Raw genomic sequence first — 17,595 nt, 5'->3', positions numbered from 1 at the left:
GTGTACTCATCGACCTTTTTGAACCAGGAAGGTGTGTCCAGGCATGGCTCACATGTTCAGAAATTAACCGCAAGCTATTTTAAGCGCCCAGATGATTTTGCAGAGAGCCTGCCCATTTCCCCTTGAGAAGCAAGTCGCTAGGGCCAGGGTTCTCAAAATGGGTCCCCTCCCCGACACACCACCCCCTACCTCCGGAGTACCAGCAGTTCCTGGGAACTTGTTAGAGATGCAAATCCCCAGCTGGGGCCCAGATCTGCAGAACTGGAAACTCTGGGGAGTGGAGGGAGGGGGTGGCCACCCCAGTGTGCACGCAGGAATCCCCTGGGGACCTCGCTAAAATGCAGACTCTGATGGTTAGTCTGGGGTGGGCCCGAGTGTCTGCATTTCCGACAGGCTCTCAAGATGTGATAGAGAAAAGGGGCTTCCCAGGTGGCTCAGTGCGTGAAGAATCCACCTGCAATGTAAGAGAGGTGGGTTTGATCCCTGGGCTGGGAAGATCCCCTGGAGGAGGGCATGGCAACCCATTCCAGTATTCTTGCCTGGAGAATCCCAGGAGGATTCTGGAGCCTGGTAGGGCTGCGGTCCATAACGTCACAAAGAGTCAGACACAACTGAAGCGACTGAGCATGCACGCATCCAAAGAGACAAAGCAGGTCATTAGATAGCTAATCCTGCTAGGGGATTGTAAGTAGAAAGATATGGGAGACCCCTGTAAATTAATGGTTACTCAAGAAAGCAGATTTGCTTAACCACAAAACTAACCAGGCTTGCGTAGCAACATAACCATGTAACAGAGGCTCGAGACTGACCCAAAACAATAAAACAATGGTGACATGAGCCCCACCTCCTGTCCAGAGAGCTCAGGAAGTTACCGATTCCTGGGACAAGCTCACTGCACACAAGAAGAACAATACTTTGCGGCCCTAGCTTGACCACATGGGGACAAGAAAGCTCCCCTGCCCACCCTGGAGAAGGAGCTGATGATAGAAGCATGACGTCTACCCAAGAAAGACAAAGGAGGTCTTCTCCCCCTCCGCACTCTTCCTTTGATTATAAAACTGCAGCTCAGTTAAATTCTCAGGGTGTGGCATTTCTCACCCACCTGCTTGTAAAGCCTTGCTAGTGTCTTGTTCTAATCAATCATTTCTTATTTATCACTGCCCCACTCACTGAATTCTGTTCTTTGCTGAGACATAAAGGACTATGGTACCGGAGTCCTTCAGAGCCCCCAAGATGACACCCAATTGGTTTCAAATGCTGATGCCAAGGCCCAGGACCACACTGGGAGTAGCAAGGGTCTAAAAACCAGTCGGGGGGAGGGGAGTTGACAAACAACTACCTTCTGCTTGTTTTCTAGATGCACAGCTACATCCGCTCCTCAACCTACTGCTGCCTACCCCTATGGGCGCAAAGTAACCGGGAGAGGCTAGGGGGTAGGGGGGCAACTGCTCACTCTCTGATCTTTTACATAAAGCAAAGCCAGCCCCTGTCTAAAGGAATCTCCCTCAGCCCGACCCCTGCCCGAACCCTAATAACCACCTCCCCACATCTCTTCTGCAGATGGATGGCCTCCAGCTGTGATTCCAGAAAGTACCAGCATTCCCCCCACACCCCAGCCAAACCAGCAGGGGGCTTCTCTTGTGGCTCAGCTGCTAAAGAATCTGCCTGCAATGAGGGAGACCTAGGTTGATCCCTGAGTTGGAAAGATCCCCTGGAGAAGGGAAAGCTTACCCACTCCAGTATTCTGGCCTGGAGAATTCCATGGACTGTGTAGTCCATAGGGGTTACAAAGACTTTGACATGACTGAGCGACTTTCACTTTTGGAGCCAAATCAGCAGCTCCTTGGTTGGGCCTGGTTTCTCTGCCCTCTGCCCCACCCCGGCGTCCCACCCCACTTCCCCCAACCCCCAAGCTAGGTCAAATCTGCCCCCACCCCACTTCTCCATTGTATTAGGCCTCTGGCCACCCTCAGCAGTCTGAGGCAAGGCCCTGGGTCATGGTGGGGTTTGTTTTGTTTGGCAGGGCCCTGTGTGGCTTGCAGGGCCTTAGTTCCCCAACCACACTCTCAGCAGTGAAAGTGCTGAGTCCCAACTGCTGGATTGCCAGGGAAGTCCCCAGTCGAGGTGCTGAGGGGATCTCCGAGGCCCTCAAACAAGACACAAGACACACTTGGGAAGGGGGCTGTCTGCATCCTTTATCTTGAGGGGATCAGCGGCCCTCCAGGGCCCGGTCTCGGGCTATGACCGCCTCCTCGAACTTGATCATCAGCGTGGTGCCCTTGTGCCAGTGCGCCGTGACCTTGGCGGGGAAGCCGCTGTGCGTGAGCACCGCCTCCACGATGCCCGCGGTGAAGCTGGCACAGTTGAGCGTGCTGTTCTCTTTGGGCACGGAGATGTAGGTGTTGATGAGCGGCTCGCGCTCGATGATGTAGAAGGTGCGGGCGTCGTCGTTGGCCTGCTCCAGCTTGTCGGCCTCCTTGCCGAAGAGCGCCTTCCACACGGCGCCCTTGACGAAGAGCAGGGCGCCCAGCACCTTGGTTTCGCGCCGGGCACCCTTTTCGCGAGCCACCAGCGCATCGAGGACGCGGGCGCCCACCTGGCGACCCAGCGCGGCCAGGCGCGCCTGCAACTCCGCCACTGAGAAGACGCGGCTCTGGCAGTGCTGAACCAGCTCGGAGAAGAGCAGGGCAAAGGCGCTCAGGCTCACCTCGGTGCGTGGCCGGGCCAGCGCGCGTTCCAGCAGCGCCGACTTCCCGCGCGTGAAGCGCGCCTCCATGCCGCCGCCCTGCAGGGAGAAGAAACGTGGGTGTCAGAGGCGGGAAGGAGACCCCCTCCCAACCACCCCCCGTGTGTATGCCATCGCTGATTTCCCACGTGGGAAGAGATGAGAAGAAAAGGAGAATCTACCCGCGTATAAAGCATACCTCCCTTATGAGGCTTATACCCTTGTCCCGGAGAGGGCTTGGGAGCGAGGCAAGTGGAGGGCTTCCCTGGTGGCTCAGATGGTAAAGACTCTGCCTGCAATGTGGGAGACCTGAGCTCGATCCCTGAGGAGGGAAGATTCCCTAGAAAAAGGAATGGCAACCCACTCTAGTATTCTTGCCTGGAGAATCCCAAGGACAGAGGAGCCTGGCTGGCTACCATCCATGGGGTCGCAGAGTCACGACACGACTGAGCAAGTAACACTTCCATTCTCTGATAGAGAGGAGAGGTGGGAGGAGAGACACACGGAAGGAGGCACTCGAAACCACCCCAACCCGAGTTCCAGGTGATCTTTGTGCATTAAAAGCATCGCCCTGAACCCTTCAAGCCGGTGCCAGTAATGAGATGTGTGCATGGGGAGGGGACGAGGGTGAGGGGCCGTGAGAGGACACGCTCCAGCAGCAACAGCGCTGACTTCCCAGGGTGAAGTCAGAAGAGAGAAGAAAGGGGATGTGGCGAGACTCAGGGCCAGGAGGGTCTGGGGCCTTGGGGAACAAGGAAGGCACATGGAGCGAGCCAGGAGAGGATGCTGGCAACCCTTCTAAACCCGCAGCCTCGGGCACACCGAATTTGTCAGGCACGAAGCATGCCTCTTGGAGTGGACCCGCGTTGGTAAAAAGACGGGAGGGGCAGCCAGAGAAGGCGCTGAGAGCCCCACCTCCCCACCCTCGTGCTTTCCAGAAAACTAGCTGCACTGTGGGAAGCAAGACGGAGGGGGCGGACTATCGGACCCGGGGTGTTAGCGGAGCCAGGAGGGGGCGCCGTGATCCTCCCACTCCAGAGCGAGAAGCCATCAGTGGCGGGAAAGACCCGGAAGTGGGGCTGTGGGGAGAAAATCCCTAGGGGATGCTGAGATAAACACACTGGATCTGCGACGAGAATGGCCGCGGATGGGGGATGTCAAGGGCCCGGAGTAACACACACACACACACCCACACACCGTCAGGAGGGGAGCTGAGAGCCCCGACCCCCCACTACGCAGGGACGGGACCAGAGGCCGGAAGGGTCTGGGGAGGCTGAGACAGGGCCCCAGCTAGGGTCAATGTGGAGGATGAAAAGCGGACCGGAGGGAATTTTAGGAACTCCAGGACGTCCCTGCCCCGCTGCGCAGCCGCCTACATGGAGAGGGCCCAGCGCGCGACATGCGGGGTTGGTGAGCTAAGCCACGGAACGACCGGGATCCCGTGACCTCGGCGCGGGTGTGGACCAGACAACGGAACCGGGGAGGAGCCCACCCTCCTCGCGCCCCCACCCCCGGCGGATGGGACGAGGTGGGGGATGACCGGGGATTGCGAACACCGAGACCTTGGCCCAGGACCCAAAGACCCGCGGGCAGGGGTTCGGGAAATGGACTCGGCCCGGGCCGGGGAGGGGTCACGGCGGGCGGGGTCTCACCCGAACCTGCGGCCGCCGATTTGGCCGAGCTGCTTTACGGCGTCGTAAAAGGGGGGGCGTGCGCAGGCGCAGCGACGGGCGTGTGGGCAGGGCGCGCGAGGCGATTCCGGAGAGCGGCCGCAGGGGGGCGCATGTGTCCGTGGAACCCGACTTAAGGGCGCAGGTACACGGGCAGGGGCCTCGCTGGCCTTGGTTGGCCCACAATCAAGGGGACAGGGGCATGGGTCATCCCCTGCTCAGAGTGCACGTCTGATGGTAAACATGGGTCTCTGTATCAGGCACATGTGCGTCTGCTCATCTTGGGTCACACATACGCTCACCTTCCGGACAAACATGTCCATGTGCATGCCCATGGGCACAAGTTCTCTGAGGGGACGTGCGCTCCTGAATACATGCTTTATGGACAGATAACATACCGGAGCACAGTACCGTACTCAGGGGCTCATATATCCGTGAGGCCATGCACACTTAGGGAGACATTAATGTCAATATCTTGATTCTCTGTGCACCGATGTCTAACAGAAGCACGAAGACTACGTTTGGAGGAGAAAAGAAAGAGGAGTTTTATTTTTTTGCCCGGCAAAGAGGGAACGCAGCTGCCTGGAGCCTCAAGACCATTCCCCAGCCTCCAACACCATCCCCCGCCCTGGGGAATCAGGAGAACTCTAATAGGTGGGGCTTCAAGTCCGGGGGTGCGGGTTGGTGGCAAGGATCAAAATGGTGAAGGTCTTGCGTTTTTCTTCTTCCTGCATTATTTCAAAACAGTCAGAGCTAGTGTCAGGTGGCTCAGAAGGTAAAGAATCCGCCTGCAATGCGGGAGACCTGGGTTCAATCTCTGGGTTGGGAAGGTTCCCCTGGAGGAGGGCACGTTAACCCACTCCAGTATTCTTGCCTGGAGAATCCTCATGGACAGAGGAGCCTAGAGGGCTACGGTCCATGGGGTCGCAAAGAGTCGGACGTGACTGAGTGACTAAGTACACAGTGTCAGGCAACCCAACAATTGGGTCCATTGCTCTCCGGGTTATTGACCCGCGACCTGCTTTCTGAAATGCAGAATGCTGCAAGCGGTGATTTGCTACAGGGGAGTGTAAAACAACAGGAACAGGATGTAATTCACAGAGTGTTAGGTGCTGGGTGTAATTCACAGATTCAGAGAGTGTTAGAGGTTAGCCTTGTGAAGGACAGAGTTACAGACACTACAGATTAGTAACATTTAAAATAAAACTAGGATTAATTAACTCTTTCAGACCCGTTTATGCTACTTTTCTAGTCTGTTCATTTTTCCCTATATTTTCCTTGTTATCAGAAGAAAACCTTCATTTCTGTTTTGGTCCAAGAGCATTGCACCTCTCAGTCCACAAACATTTAGGGGCGCAGGGATTCAGTCACCCCTGGGTACAGGTTCATGGACACACAGGGATCCACTGGGTGCATTGGTTCTCACACCCCCTCCTGCCCCCAGGGCTCCTGGCATCAGGCCCACGTGTTCCCCACATGACCTTTCCCATTCTCCAAGTCTGCACACTTATGCACCCTCCCCCACCAGGTCCCAAAGCCCCCCCAGCCGCACCAAACAGACGGGAAAGCCATGTGGTCTCCCTTTGGGCTTTATCATGGTGAATCACAAAACGTGAGTGCAGAAACAAATGGACACATGCAGGGACTGCTCTGAACCCTCGGCGGCGCAATCAGGCACACTCGTGTTGACACGCACCTGTTCACGCCGGCATAGCGTGACAGGACACTCATCCACAATTACAGTGATACCTTCCCATGCACCCCACCCCCTCACACCTGCATCACACAACATTCAGCAGGACACATGCATGTGTTTACGCTGATGGTGAAATGGGTGCCTGCGACACGTGCCACCGACACCCACACCTAGAGTGACATGCCTTTGTGGTCCCCACAGCCGCACACAGTGACACGAATTACACTCACGCCATGCCACAGCCCACACGTGTGTGCCTGTGAACAGTGACCCGGAAGCACACCACACTCACCATCAACATTCACCTATAACACCTTCCTGTGCGACACATTGAAATACCCACCCTCCTTGAAGAGCTTACGCTGACACACGCACGCACATGCACACATGCAATTCCACAACACTCATTCGCAAGACATGTGATTTTCTACATGTGGGATGAAGGGCAGCTTCAGACCAGCGTGGGTCCCCATGTTCCTTCTTCATGGAAGAAGTGCTGTCTTTCCTCCACGGTGCAGCCAGGGCTCTGAGATTTTCTCACTCACTGAGGTGTGGGACCTGCAGAGTAGGGGCGGGGGTGAAGGATGGAGACCAGAGATCAGACAGATCCCATTCTTGGAAAAGAACCTGGAGCCAAATTCGGTGGACCCCCCTCATTTGCTGCCCCTGGCCCCAGCTTACTTGGTTTTGACATCTTCAGTGTATTGAGGATTTCCTGTAATGTTTTCTTGACTTCATCTATATTTGGGACTGGAGTGGTGGAGAGACAGGAAAAAGCTGAGATGGGACACTCTTAGCTTTATTGGAAGCCTTTTCCCTGCCCGACCCCCAACCCGAAAAAGATGCCACACAATCCCAAAGTACTTGGAGTTCCCAGCAGCATATACATACTCCCTGAGTGACTCGGGGTGTGTTTGTGGGGGGGTGACATCCATCACCCCTCCAAACCTTGTGCTCAGGGAGGGCAGGACCCCTGCTGTCCCCTCCCCAGATTCCCCAGCACCCAACCCAGTACTGGGCACGGAGGTATATTTGCCCCAGGGAGGTCTGCCAGGGCACCTGTGGCCAGCTGCGTCCGTTTCGGGTTCCCTTCCTGGATTCTCGTCATGACTGTGTCAATGCTTTTCTTGGCTGCCATGACACTCTGTTTCACGTTGCCCCACTGAGTCTTCTGCTCTTCCTGGTACTCTTGCACCGAAGTGGAGACTAAGGGTGTGGATTGGAGTTGTCAGAGTCACCTTCGCTCCCCCTACTCCCCCAACCCCGACCCAACTCTTCCCCTCACCGTTCCAGAGCTCCTCTTTCAAGACCACCAGCTCCCTGGACATCTCGGAATCTGTTCAGGATGTGTGGGGCAGGGGACAAGAAAACCTTAGAAAAACTTTAGAATCACCCGAGTCCTGCAGTCGGGAGCAGCACTGGCCCTCCCCAGCTTCTGGGGACCCCTCCACACTGCCCCCAGCCCCTTCCTCCACCAACTGAAAGAAACACCCCACTCACTCTTCACCAGGACCACAGCTAAGAGGACCATGCAGGACAGAGTCAAGAAGGTGTTCAGACTCATCATGGCTTTAGGCAACCAGTGGTGTCCCTGGGCAGTGTCCAAGGGTGGCCTGGGCTCGGCTGGCACTGGGAGAGAGGTAGGACAGCTCATCTCCAGGGCCCAACACCGCTGCTCAGCCCATCGGCACTGACTCTACCACCCCACAGACAGCTCTTCACCTGCACCTACTGTTCTCAATACCATCAGCAGCTGTGCCATCGAACACCCTGCCACTAGCATGCACCCCAGCCGGCAGAACTAGCAGTTGTCCCTAGCACTGTCCCCATGATGCCCTCTTATGATCCCATCACCAGCATCAATACTTGTCCTTGCCAGCACTGTCCCTGTCAACAGGTCATCAGGACCTCATCAATACTTTCATCAGCTCTGTCTAGATGATCCCGTCCCAATCCACCAGCATCACTGACACCCAGACCTTCACCAACACCTCCACCAACACAGTCACATCATCCTCTTCATCATCACCTACACAGCTACCCCCCCCACCACTATCACACAAAGCCTCGACACCACCACACCCCCACACCATTGACCCTGACCTTCACACACTGTCCTTTGTCCCTGCAGTGCCCTCCCTCAGATCTCTCCCAGGGCTGTGTGATAGGGGTTGGGGGGCAGGGGGCGGCTGCTTACCCTTATTCTTGGGTGGTGAATGACTGCCTTTTGGCCGGTTCTGGTTTTTGAAGGTAAAAGTGATGTTCTCATAGTTAGGGTCATCTGCAGCTGTGGGCAAGTCATTTAGAGGCTTGAGGAAACCTGCCCGGAGATCTGGGGCAGGGGTGAGTATGGGAGAGGGAGCTCAGACATCTTGGTTTACTGAATCCTCCACACAACAGATTTCTCGGGGCAAAGATAAGGAGTAGGGAACTCTGATCTTCATCTTAGTGCGTGTGAGCCTTTGGGTTACACACACACACACATTTTTTGGGGGGAGGGAGGAGCCCTCCAACCTTCACTTTCAGCTCCTCACTCCTCCCATCCCAACCTCTCCCCTCTCGCCCGAGATGCCTAACCTTCTTTATTGCCTGAGGATCCCCGTCTCTTGTCTTTGAAGGCTACCGGCTGCATCTTGACCTGGTTTATGTATATTTCCTCAGTCTCTATGGTCCCCGGCAGCAAATTTGTCTTCATACAGCCCCACCCACAGGAAAGTGTCTGGGGAGATGAGGAAATCTCTGCGTTGAGGTAGAGGAGAGGAAGGAAAATGTAGGCTTCCTGCTTTCAGGGATCCAGGAACCCCCCACCCTTGGGGCATCCTCACCCCAACCCCGGCTCAACAGGAGTCTTAGGCATCCACCTGCCAATGCAGGAGACACAGGTTGGATCCCTGATCCGGGAAGATCTGGCAGTTAAGCCCCTGCACCACAACTATTGAGCCTGTGCTCTAGAGCCCAGGAGCCACAACTACTGGAGCCCACAAGAGAAGCGGCCGCTATGAGAAGCTCTCCCACCGCAACTGGAGAGCAGCCGCCACTCACCAATCAGAGAACATGCACAGCAACAAAGACCCAGTGCAGCCAAAAAGAACATGTTTTAAAAAGAAGATCTTGTTTTAAAAAAAGAACAGTCACAGCTTAAAAAAAAAAAAAAAAAAGAGTCTTAGGAGACCAGAGATCTCAGGAGGGACAAGAAGAGATTCACACAGACCCAGAAACAAGATGGTCAGCAATTTGTGGTAGAGGTGTTAACTAACGCCCTGTTGGTAGATCAGATGACAAAGATTCTGCCTGCAATGCAGGAGACCTGAGTTCCATGGGGATCGTCATATTGCAATCGAAAAATGTATCAAGTCAACATATCGTACACCGTAAACTTACACAAAGTCATGGGTCAATTATATTCAATAAAAATAATTTTGAAAATAGGATAGTCAGGAACTTTACAGGAAGCTCTCCGTGTGTGTGTATGTGTGTCCACCTGGATGAACCTCGTCCTCCCATCTCTTGCTCTCATGGGAGATACTATGGCACCCCACCTTTGGGGGCAAGATCCCTAGGTCCCCACACCTACCTTCCCTCTGCCCTAGTTCCCCCCCCTTAGCTCCACCCAGAGAAGTTCTACTTCTCCAAGGCCCTTTGGAGAAGAATGGATATGAGGCAATAGGGCTAACCACTGGAAGTCCACTCCCACATCTAGGACTGAGGCCAGATGTCACCTTGACCTAACCCAGAAGCAGTTCCCCTTCCACCTGGAGACCCCCGGCAAAGGAACACTCAGAAACACATTCACACTCATCCACACATCAGCTCACCTACCCAGACCCACACACACACTTGCACACTCACACTTCTGAATACCCCCAATTGCACATCTGTACGTGTGTACATATGGCGTGGTCATTTGCATGCTTATATATATTCATGTGTGCACACTGTCTCCACTCTGTCTAGGTATCTTTAAAGCTTTCCTTGTGTCTATCTGACCTTGAAAACTGGGGATTAAAATGAGGCTAAGTATACAAGGAATTTTCTCTTTCAGTCTAGAGCACTTGCCTTCTGTTAGAAGTAAATATGATGTGAAACACATGTGGGTTTTTGGCAGATATTTTTTCCTCCTTTTTTTTTTTTGGCTGCACTGACCTAGATCTTAGTTCCTGACCGGGGATAAAAACCCATGCTCCCTGCATTGGGAGCACAGAGTCTTAACCATTGGACCACCAGGGAAGTCCCCAGCAGGGTTCTTAAAAATTGAAATGTAGTTGACTTATAATATTATGTTAGCTCCAGGTGTATAGCATAGTGGTTCAATATTTTTGTAGATTATACTCCATTTAAAGTTATTACAAAATAATGGATATATTTCCGTGTACTGTAAAATATATCCTTGTTGCTAATCTACTATATACATATTAGTTTGTATCTCTTAATCTCTTGCCCTTATATTGCCCTTCTTCTCTCGCCTCTCTCCACCGGTAACCACTAGTTTGTCCTGTCCGTGAATCTGTATCCATTTGGTTACGTACATTCCTTTAAAAATTGTTTTTAGATTCCACACACAAGTGATAACATACACTAACATGACATACAACTATTTGTATCTCTATCTGAGTTACTTCACTAAGCATGTGCCTGTGTACCTGCTCAGGTGCTTCAGCCATGTCCTATTCTTTGTGTCCCTATGGATTGTAGCACACCAAGCTCCTCTATCCACGGGATTCTCCAGGCAAGAATACTGGAGAGGGTTGCCATGCCTTCTTCCAGGGGATCTTCCTGATCCAGGGATCAAACCCATGTCTCCTGCACTGTGGGTGGATACTTTACCCACTGAGCCACCTGGGAATCCCACACTAAGCATAATACCCTCTGAGTCCATCCATGTTGCTGCAAATGGCAGAACTTTATCCTTTTTGATGGCTGAGTAATATTCCATTTTGTGTGTGTGTGTGTGTGTGTGTGTGTGTGTGTGTGTGTGTAGATACCTGAATACTTCCAGTTGCACGTCTGCTCATGTGTACATATGGCATGTCCAAAAGTCATCTCCCAGCTGTTGATCAGGGGGCAAGAGCTTTAAGGGGAATTTTAGGAGTGTATAGGTGGAGGGAGGGGGCTGTGTACAGAAACAGTACCTCAGCTCTGACAATCATCCTGAAGTTGCTTATGCAGTGGTCTGATCAGTGTCATCTTGATTGTTTTAAGTGCACTTAATCTTCAGTTCCAGGGTTGGATTGTTCCCATTTCCTTGAGGCCAGTTCTTGAAATTGTGTAAGATGTGGCAGCTTATGTCATGGCTACAGTCTGGTCATCATGTAGTTAGTTCCCCCCACCTGGGGGGTTTGGTATCGGCGAAACAGCTCCAAGCATATGACACAGTATTATCTATAGCCCTTGAGGAGGGACTAAATGTCCTTGACTTAGTTTAATGGTTTATTATTATTTTATTCTGTTTGATCATTTTTCTTTGTTTCTGCACTTTTAAATTTTCTTTGATTAAATTTATTCTTGGATAAAATTTTTCTGTAGACAAGAGACAAGCAGAGGACATGGGGGGAGGTGGCGTCTGTCCTGGGAAGGCCCATAGGGTCCCACTCTGTTACACTCCCTTTGGAAAAAATTAGATTAAAACTTTCTATGTGTGAGAAGTGAGTATGTTTTAGGTTTAAAATATGTGATTAAATTTTAAGTAACTTTGGGCTTCCCAGGTGGCGCTTGTGGTAAAGAACCTGCTTGCTAACATAGGAGATGTAAGACACACGTGTTCAACCCCTGGGTCAGGAAGATCCCCTGGAGAAGGGCATGGCAACCCATTTCAGTACTCTTGCCTGGAGAATCCCATGGACAGAGGAGCGTGGCAGGCTACAGTCCACAGGGTCACAAAGAGTAGGACACAATTGAAGTGACTTAGCATGCATGCAAGTTTGGAATTACCCCCAAGAACTGGCTGGTGAGGACAATGTTCTCTTTCCTGAAGTATTACCAATCTTGGGACTTCCTCACAGTCAAGTGATTAAGACTCTGACCTTCCACTGCAGGGGCTGTAGTAGATCCCTAGTTGGTGAACTAAAATCCCACATGCCACACAGTGCAGTATAAATAAACAAATAAATTACTGCCGGTCTTGTCTGCTCAAGGAAGATCAGTTTAACAATAATTAGATGCCAGCTCTTCTATCTCCTCTTACAAAGAAGTCAGTCGTTGAGAGACGTGGCCTCACCTCCACTGATGATACAATAGCTGAAAAAAGATGGACCAATGGGGAACTGACTCTGCTCTGATGGACAGGCATAGGGGGCGGGTCTGCAGCATTGCACATTTCCCTGACTAAAATGAGGCCAAAACCAGGGTACAGCCCTCTGGACTTGGAGAAAAAGGTAGCCCCAGAACTGAAGACCCACAAGCAACGGTGTCATGGTGGCCTAAGAGGACTCCATGGGGTTGGCTGACCCGATGCTTTCATGGGGCAACAGTCTGAATTTTCTTTAAATAATGATCTAGGTCCAGCCAATCAAAGACCAAGATGTGGCGCAGAGCGGGTGGGCAAAGGAGCCAGACTCAACCAATGAAACCCAGGCCTGGGGCTTTTGTTGGGTTAACCAGGTGAAGGGGCATTCTCTCTTTCCCACTTCTGTCAGACTGCCGGGATATAAGCCTGGAGCCTCGGCAGGGAAGAACTTGCCTAAAAGTGAGGTCAACAGTAAGGAAAGCAGACATGACAAGGAGTCGAGTCCCGGAGACATTGTCTGAAACCCTGGATTCAGTCATTCCTGAGTCTGTTGTTCTGAACCCGAGCCTCTCATTTAGGTAATCCAGAAAATGTCCTTTCATTTTAGCTCGAGATATATATATATATATATATATATATATATATATGATAAAAACTTTTAGATGAACTCTATTAAAAATAATTATATTTTAATAGAATATTATTATAATCTGTTATTATAATCTAAAATAATCTCTTAGAATTGGAATAACTTAAATTTCTAGAGTTGTACTAAACTAAATAATAAAAGTTTGTTAAATAGCTAGGTCATTTCTAAATAAAATAAGATTTTAAAACATTAATTACTAAACATTAACCTCCTCTTACGAAAAGTTTTTCTTACAGAAAAACTGAAGAGATTTTAAACTATTAATAAATGTATAATGTATAATATATTTATGGTATATAAATATATATTTATATATCATAAATATATATTATGATATGATATAATAAATATGGGAGAAGGCAATGGCAACCCACCCCAGTACTCTTGCCTGGCAAATCCCATAGACAGAGGAGCCTGGTGGGCTGCAGTCCATGGGGTCCCTAGGAGTCGGACATGACTGAGCGACTTCACTTTCACTTTTCACTTTCATGCACTGGAGAAGGAAATGGCAACCCACTCCAGTGTTCTTGCCTGGAGAATCCCAGGGACGGGGGAGCCTGGTGGGCTGCCATCTATGGGGTCACACAGAGTCAGACACAACTGAAGTGACTTAGCAGTAGCAGCAGATTGAGGTGGGGTCTGGGGGGCTGGCAACCAACAATCTTGGCTACTATAGGGGGCTGTTGTTCAGTCACTCAGTCGTGGCCGACTCTGCAACCCCAGGGACTGCAGCATGCCAGGCTTCCCTGTCCTTCCCTATCTCCGGGAGTTTGCTTAAACTCATATCCATTGAGTCCATGATGCCATCCAACAATCTCATCCTCTTTCGCCCCCTTCTCCTCCTGCCCTCAATCCTTCCTGGCATCAGGGTCTTTTCTAATGAGTTAGTTCTTCACATCAGGAGGCCAAAGGATTGGAGCTTCAGCTTCAGCATCAGTCCTTCCAATGAATATTCAGGGTTGATTTCCTTTAGGATTGATTGGTTTGAGATCCTTGCTGTCCAAGGGACTCTCAAGAATATTCTCCAGCACCAAAGTTCAACTCTCACAGGGGGCTGGGCAGTTAGCAAATGAGGAAAGAGACTTTTGAAGTCTACACTCTGGGACAGGAGGAAGACTGTGTTGGAACTGAGAGCTCAGAAGAGGCCCTTCTTGGGGTCCAGATACAAGGGGACAATTGTAGGTCTTAAAGACAGAGGCATTCACATGAGAGTCTGGGGACAGTGAGGGGCAGGATGGGCAAGGAACTATGCTTGCCCTCTCTGGTCCTTAACACATTTCTGACTCTGTGATCCCACTCCAACCCAAGGCCAAAGTGTTTTAAGGGGGAGGACCTAGGAGGGGAATCCCTGGATTGGCATGTAGTGGATTCCATGGGCACCAGGAGTGTTCGTGATCTCAGTTCTCGATCATTGCAACCAGTGGGGGTGGGGTGGTGTACCACCATGGGGGGTGGTTGTCAGTGGGAAAAGTCTAAATCATCCTGAAAACCAGAAACCCACCCTGTCACGCATTCTTCAGCCTCTGGAGTGTGCTGCTGGGGACTGTGCTATTTAAGTCTGGGGTCCCTCTTAAACCTGGGCACCAAGTGTTCTGAAGTCTCTGTCTGCATCTCTCAGGGACTGGATTTTAAGACTCCTGGGTTAGGGTTCTCAGGAAACTGGACCTTGAATCACCTGGATTTGTGCCCCCAGTGGTGCTGAGTATTTCTCTTCTGGGGCATTGACTCCAGACTGAGACCAACGTCATCCAGGCTGGGATGGGGACTTGATGTTGAAAGCACGAGAGTCCATCCAAGGCACACAAGAGTTCCTGTGTCCCTAGTTCCCTCCCCACAGTTGGCATGTGTGTGTCTATAGGGCGTGGCATCCTTGTGTGACCATGGTAACTGGGTTGTGTATTTTGTGTGCACAAGGCATGTGTCACTGTGTATATAGGTGTAGCATGTGTACCTAGGTGGTGTATTCACCTGTGTGTCTGGTTATTTATTCAATGGACATTTCCTGAACACCTTCAATGTGCCATTCTCTCTTCTAAGCAGGATATACCAAAGAGCCAACAAGTCCCCTACCAGTGTTGTCACATTTGAATGTTCATGAGGAATAGGAACGAATGTCCCTGTTGCAGGTGGGGAGTGAGGGATGGAGCTCAGGTCTCTGGGTACAGCGATGAATAGGGATGCACCCTGACCCTGAGGCTGCTCATGACTTGAGGCTCTGGAGCATATGTGGGGTAGGGGTTGGTGGGGGTGGGGTGGTTCCTGTCCTGTCCAGACCCAGATCCCCAAAGAGGCATCATTGTGGGGGAGAATAACCCAGCAACTTCCCAGGAGGCCTAGGACCCTCGTGTGGCCGTCAAGGTGGCCTCAAAGGTAATACTACGGGACTTCCCTGACGGTCCAGTGGTTAAGACTCCCCAGCTTCCACTGCAAAAGGCACGGGTTCCATAACTGGTTAGTCAGGGAACTAAGATCCCACATGCCGTGCAGAGAGGCCCCCCACAAAAATAGTCTAACACTGTCTTCTCCTTTGATGAAGACCATGAGCCTTGAGTGTGGATGTCATTAAAGGAAGTTAGGGCCCCATTTTCAAAAATAGAAGTTGCGGACAACAAGGGAGGAGGGCGGAACGGGGAGAAGAAAAGTTGCGGTTGCTCCCCCACCCTCTCCGGTGCTGATGCACCTTGCTCTTTTTGGAGACGCCAGCTCAGTCACCCACACCCCACAGAAGACACAGCTCAGGGCCCGGGCCCTCCCCATCATCTCAAAGAGGTTTATTTCCAGCCGGGGCCTGGCCCGGCCCCTCAGAGATATGACCCGCCCCCAAATGCCTGGCCACGCCCCCCAGACCTGCACCGCGCAAGCGCAGTCTTAGGCTACTGGATATGCAGGCGGCAGCAGCGAGCTCCAGTCCAGTCCATGCCTGCGCACTGGCAGTGGCACGTGGTCTCAGCACGTACGTCCCACGAGCCACAGGCGGAGCCACACGTGCAGCCAGTGACGGCGAAGCCTGCGAGGGGGAGCAAGGAGGAGAGAGCTTGGACCCCGAGCCAGAAGCTTTGAGTTTGGGCTTCCAGGGGGCTGGCAGCGTGGGTGGCAGGGATGCTGGGGGCCTGGACACCAGTGTCCTGAGGAAATGGGGCCTGGGAGTTGGGGGAAGGGACAAGGCCGGGAGTGCAGACCAGGATATTAAGGAATTAGAGGCTGGGACTCCGTGGTTCTAGAGAAATGGAACCTAAACACAGTGGAGCGGGGTATGGGGTGCTGAGAATAGAGCCGGGAGACTGGACAACGGAGTTCTGTACCTACCTGAAGGGCAGGTGACCAGGGACCCCCTAGAGGTGACACTCCGGCAGTCCAGGCCAATGATCCTTACTGCCCCAGGAACTGCGGGAAGGGGTGATGCAAAGTAACTGTGAGACCAAGCTGCCCCAACCCCCTTCTCATGCTGCCTAGGCCCTGGTGGTTTGGAGATGGGCAGAGGGTCAAGAAAACGCCCCTGGGGAAGGCCCAGTAGGTGGGGAACTCCCCACCTCCAAGGATTCTGTCCTGAGTGGGCGTTTTTGAGGGAGGAGGGTTTTGAGCTGTAGTTAGAGGGAGATTGGCGTTGGGTTGGGTTTGGGGTTGAGATTTGGTTGGGGTTGGGGCTGGCCTGATGTTCACTCCATGTCAGGAATCAGAGGGGCCCCTGAGGGCCTGGCTGAGGTTGGATGGGAGGGTTCTCACCTAGGGAGGTGGTGACCTCCTGGATCTTCTCACTGATGGCTTTATCTATGGGGCACAGCGACTGGCCACACACCAGCAGCCCCAGGACTGGGATGAAGAGGAAGGAGAGAGCCTTCATCCTGCGGATGCTGCAAGAAAAAAAACCAAGAAACCCCCAGCTGGGTCTACCCCTCCCCATCCTGGGGAAGCTCAGACCCACAGAGCATGTGGAATTGGGAGCTGTGGGTCTCAACTGAGGATGGGGCTGGAGACCCAGCTTTGCCCCTACAGGCAGGAGCAGCTGTCACTTACCCTCTCTGTGGACTCAGCAGGCCAAATTTTGAACACTAATTCCGTGCCCCTGCCTCCGCTCCCTCTTTAAGGCTGCCGGCTGTACAGCTTCCTGTCTTGGCTAAGACCCTTGGCATCCTGGGCCTCCCTTTCCACATCCGGGGCTAAGAGGAAGCCCCCGGGGTAGAGTCCAGGGACCTAGTAATGCCACAGACTCCGCCTACCAGAGCCTTCCCTGCCCTCATCTAGGCTGTGGGCTGGTCCGGAAGATAGTACCTGGTGGAATAACCATAGTCAGAAGAGCAGAGAGAGAAACCAGCTTATGTGGAGCGGTGGGAGGGCACACACGTGACCAGAGCCATGTCCTTGTGTAAGAAGTGCATGCTGGGCTTCCCTGGTGGTCCAATCGTTAAGGATCTGCCTTGCAATGCAGGAAACACCAGATCGATCGCTGGTCCTGGAAGATCCCACATGCCTCAAAGCAACTATGCCCGTGTGCCACAACCCCAGAACTCACATTCTGCAAATACTGAGCCCTCGAACTTAGAGCCTGTGCTCTGCAACGAGAAGCCACTCTAATGAGAAGCCCAAGCACTGCAACCAGAAAGTAACTCCCACCTCACTGCAACTAGAGAAAGT

The 17,595-nt window shown here is 52.3% G+C and overlaps 3 protein-coding genes across 18 annotated transcripts; all 3 read right to left on the bottom strand.

The window, feature by feature from the left end:
* Window positions 1–2,174: 2,174 nt before the first annotated feature.
* Window positions 2,175–4,423, bottom strand: TRAPPC5 (trafficking protein particle complex subunit 5). Of its 15 annotated transcripts, none has more exons than XM_086409575.1 (3): window positions 3,104–4,423; window positions 2,925–3,018; window positions 2,175–2,785 (listed from the first exon to the last, which is right to left on the bottom strand). In XM_086409575.1, exons 1-3 carry the CDS (start codon window positions 3,190–3,192, stop codon window positions 2,210–2,212), a joined length of 759 nt encoding a protein of 252 aa, XP_086265701.1. In that variant the 5' UTR covers window positions 3,193–4,423; the 3' UTR covers window positions 2,175–2,209. The 15 variants fall into 15 exon arrangements, with proteins under 15 accessions (XP_086265701.1, XP_086265707.1, XP_086265704.1 ...); XM_086409581.1 differs by having other exon boundaries at window positions 4,288–4,423; XM_086409578.1 differs by having other exon boundaries at window positions 2,925–3,065; window positions 4,378–4,423.
* A 492-nt stretch (window positions 4,424–4,915) lies between these two features.
* Window positions 4,916–9,079, bottom strand: MCEMP1 (mast cell expressed membrane protein 1). The gene is made up of 7 exons (XM_086409592.1): window positions 8,669–9,079; window positions 8,289–8,378; window positions 7,592–7,720; window positions 7,377–7,427; window positions 7,151–7,297; window positions 6,773–6,841; window positions 4,916–6,649 (listed from the first exon to the last, which is right to left on the bottom strand). The coding sequence occupies exons 1-7, from the start codon at window positions 8,784–8,786 to the stop codon at window positions 6,633–6,635; spliced, it is 621 nt and encodes a 206-aa protein (XP_086265718.1). The 5' UTR covers window positions 8,787–9,079; the 3' UTR covers window positions 4,916–6,632.
* A 6,640-nt stretch (window positions 9,080–15,719) lies between these two features.
* RETN (resistin) lies at window positions 15,720–17,233 on the bottom strand. Of its 2 annotated transcripts, XM_086409598.1 has the most exons (4): window positions 16,978–17,233; window positions 16,687–16,814; window positions 16,270–16,347; window positions 15,720–15,970 (listed from the first exon to the last, which is right to left on the bottom strand). In XM_086409598.1, the coding sequence occupies exons 2-4, from the start codon at window positions 16,802–16,804 to the stop codon at window positions 15,837–15,839; spliced, it is 330 nt and encodes a 109-aa protein (XP_086265724.1). In that variant the 5' UTR covers window positions 16,805–16,814; window positions 16,978–17,233; the 3' UTR covers window positions 15,720–15,836. The 2 variants fall into 2 exon arrangements, with proteins under 2 accessions (XP_086265724.1, XP_086265726.1); XM_086409600.1 differs by lacking the exon at window positions 16,270–16,347 and having other exon boundaries at window positions 16,978–17,159.
* Between the last annotated feature and the right edge of the window lie 362 nt (window positions 17,234–17,595).

Source organism: Bos grunniens, chromosome 7, assembly GCF_055505025.1.
Source record: "Bos grunniens cultivar Pamir isolate PY7600 chromosome 7, Bosgru_T2T1.0, whole genome shotgun sequence".
NCBI classification, from domain to species: domain Eukaryota; kingdom Metazoa; phylum Chordata; class Mammalia; order Artiodactyla; family Bovidae; genus Bos; species Bos grunniens.
The sequence above is the reverse complement of the archived record's forward strand: the minus strand, read 5'-3'. Positions and strand labels throughout refer to the sequence as shown.

Coding starts and splice junctions, on each gene's coding strand:
- MCEMP1 (XM_086409592.1), bottom strand. CDS start 8,786: ATGAAGACAAATTTGCTGCCGGGGACCATAGAGACTGAGGAAATATAC. Junction 8,379..8,668: donor ATCCTCAGGCAATAAAGAAG/GTTAGGCATCTC, acceptor ACTTGCCCACAG/CTGCAGATGACCCTAACTAT. Junction 6,842..7,150: donor ACGGACGCAGCTGGCCACAG/GTGCCCTGGCAG, acceptor CCACCACTCCAG/TCCCAAATATAGATGAAGTC.
- RETN (XM_086409598.1), bottom strand. CDS start 16,804: ATGAAGGCTCTCTCCTTCCTCTTCATCCCAGTCCTGGGGCTGCTGGTG. Junction 16,348..16,686: donor GGAGGTCACCACCTCCCTAG/GTGAGAACCCTC, acceptor CCCTTCCCGCAG/TTCCTGGGGCAGTAAGGATC. Junction 15,971..16,269: donor CCTGGTCACCTGCCCTTCAG/GTAGGTACAGAA, acceptor TCCCCCTCGCAG/GCTTCGCCGTCACTGGCTGC.
- TRAPPC5 (XM_086409575.1), bottom strand. CDS start 3,192: ATGGAAGTGTTACTTGCTCAGTCGTGTCGTGACTCTGCGACCCCATGG. Junction 3,019..3,103: donor CTGTCCTTGGGATTCTCCAG/GCAAGAATACTA, acceptor CCCACATTGCAG/GCAGAGTCTTTACCATCTGA. Junction 2,786..2,924: donor GTATAAGCCTCATAAGGGAG/GTATGCTTTATA, acceptor TTCTCCCTGCAG/GGCGGCGGCATGGAGGCGCG.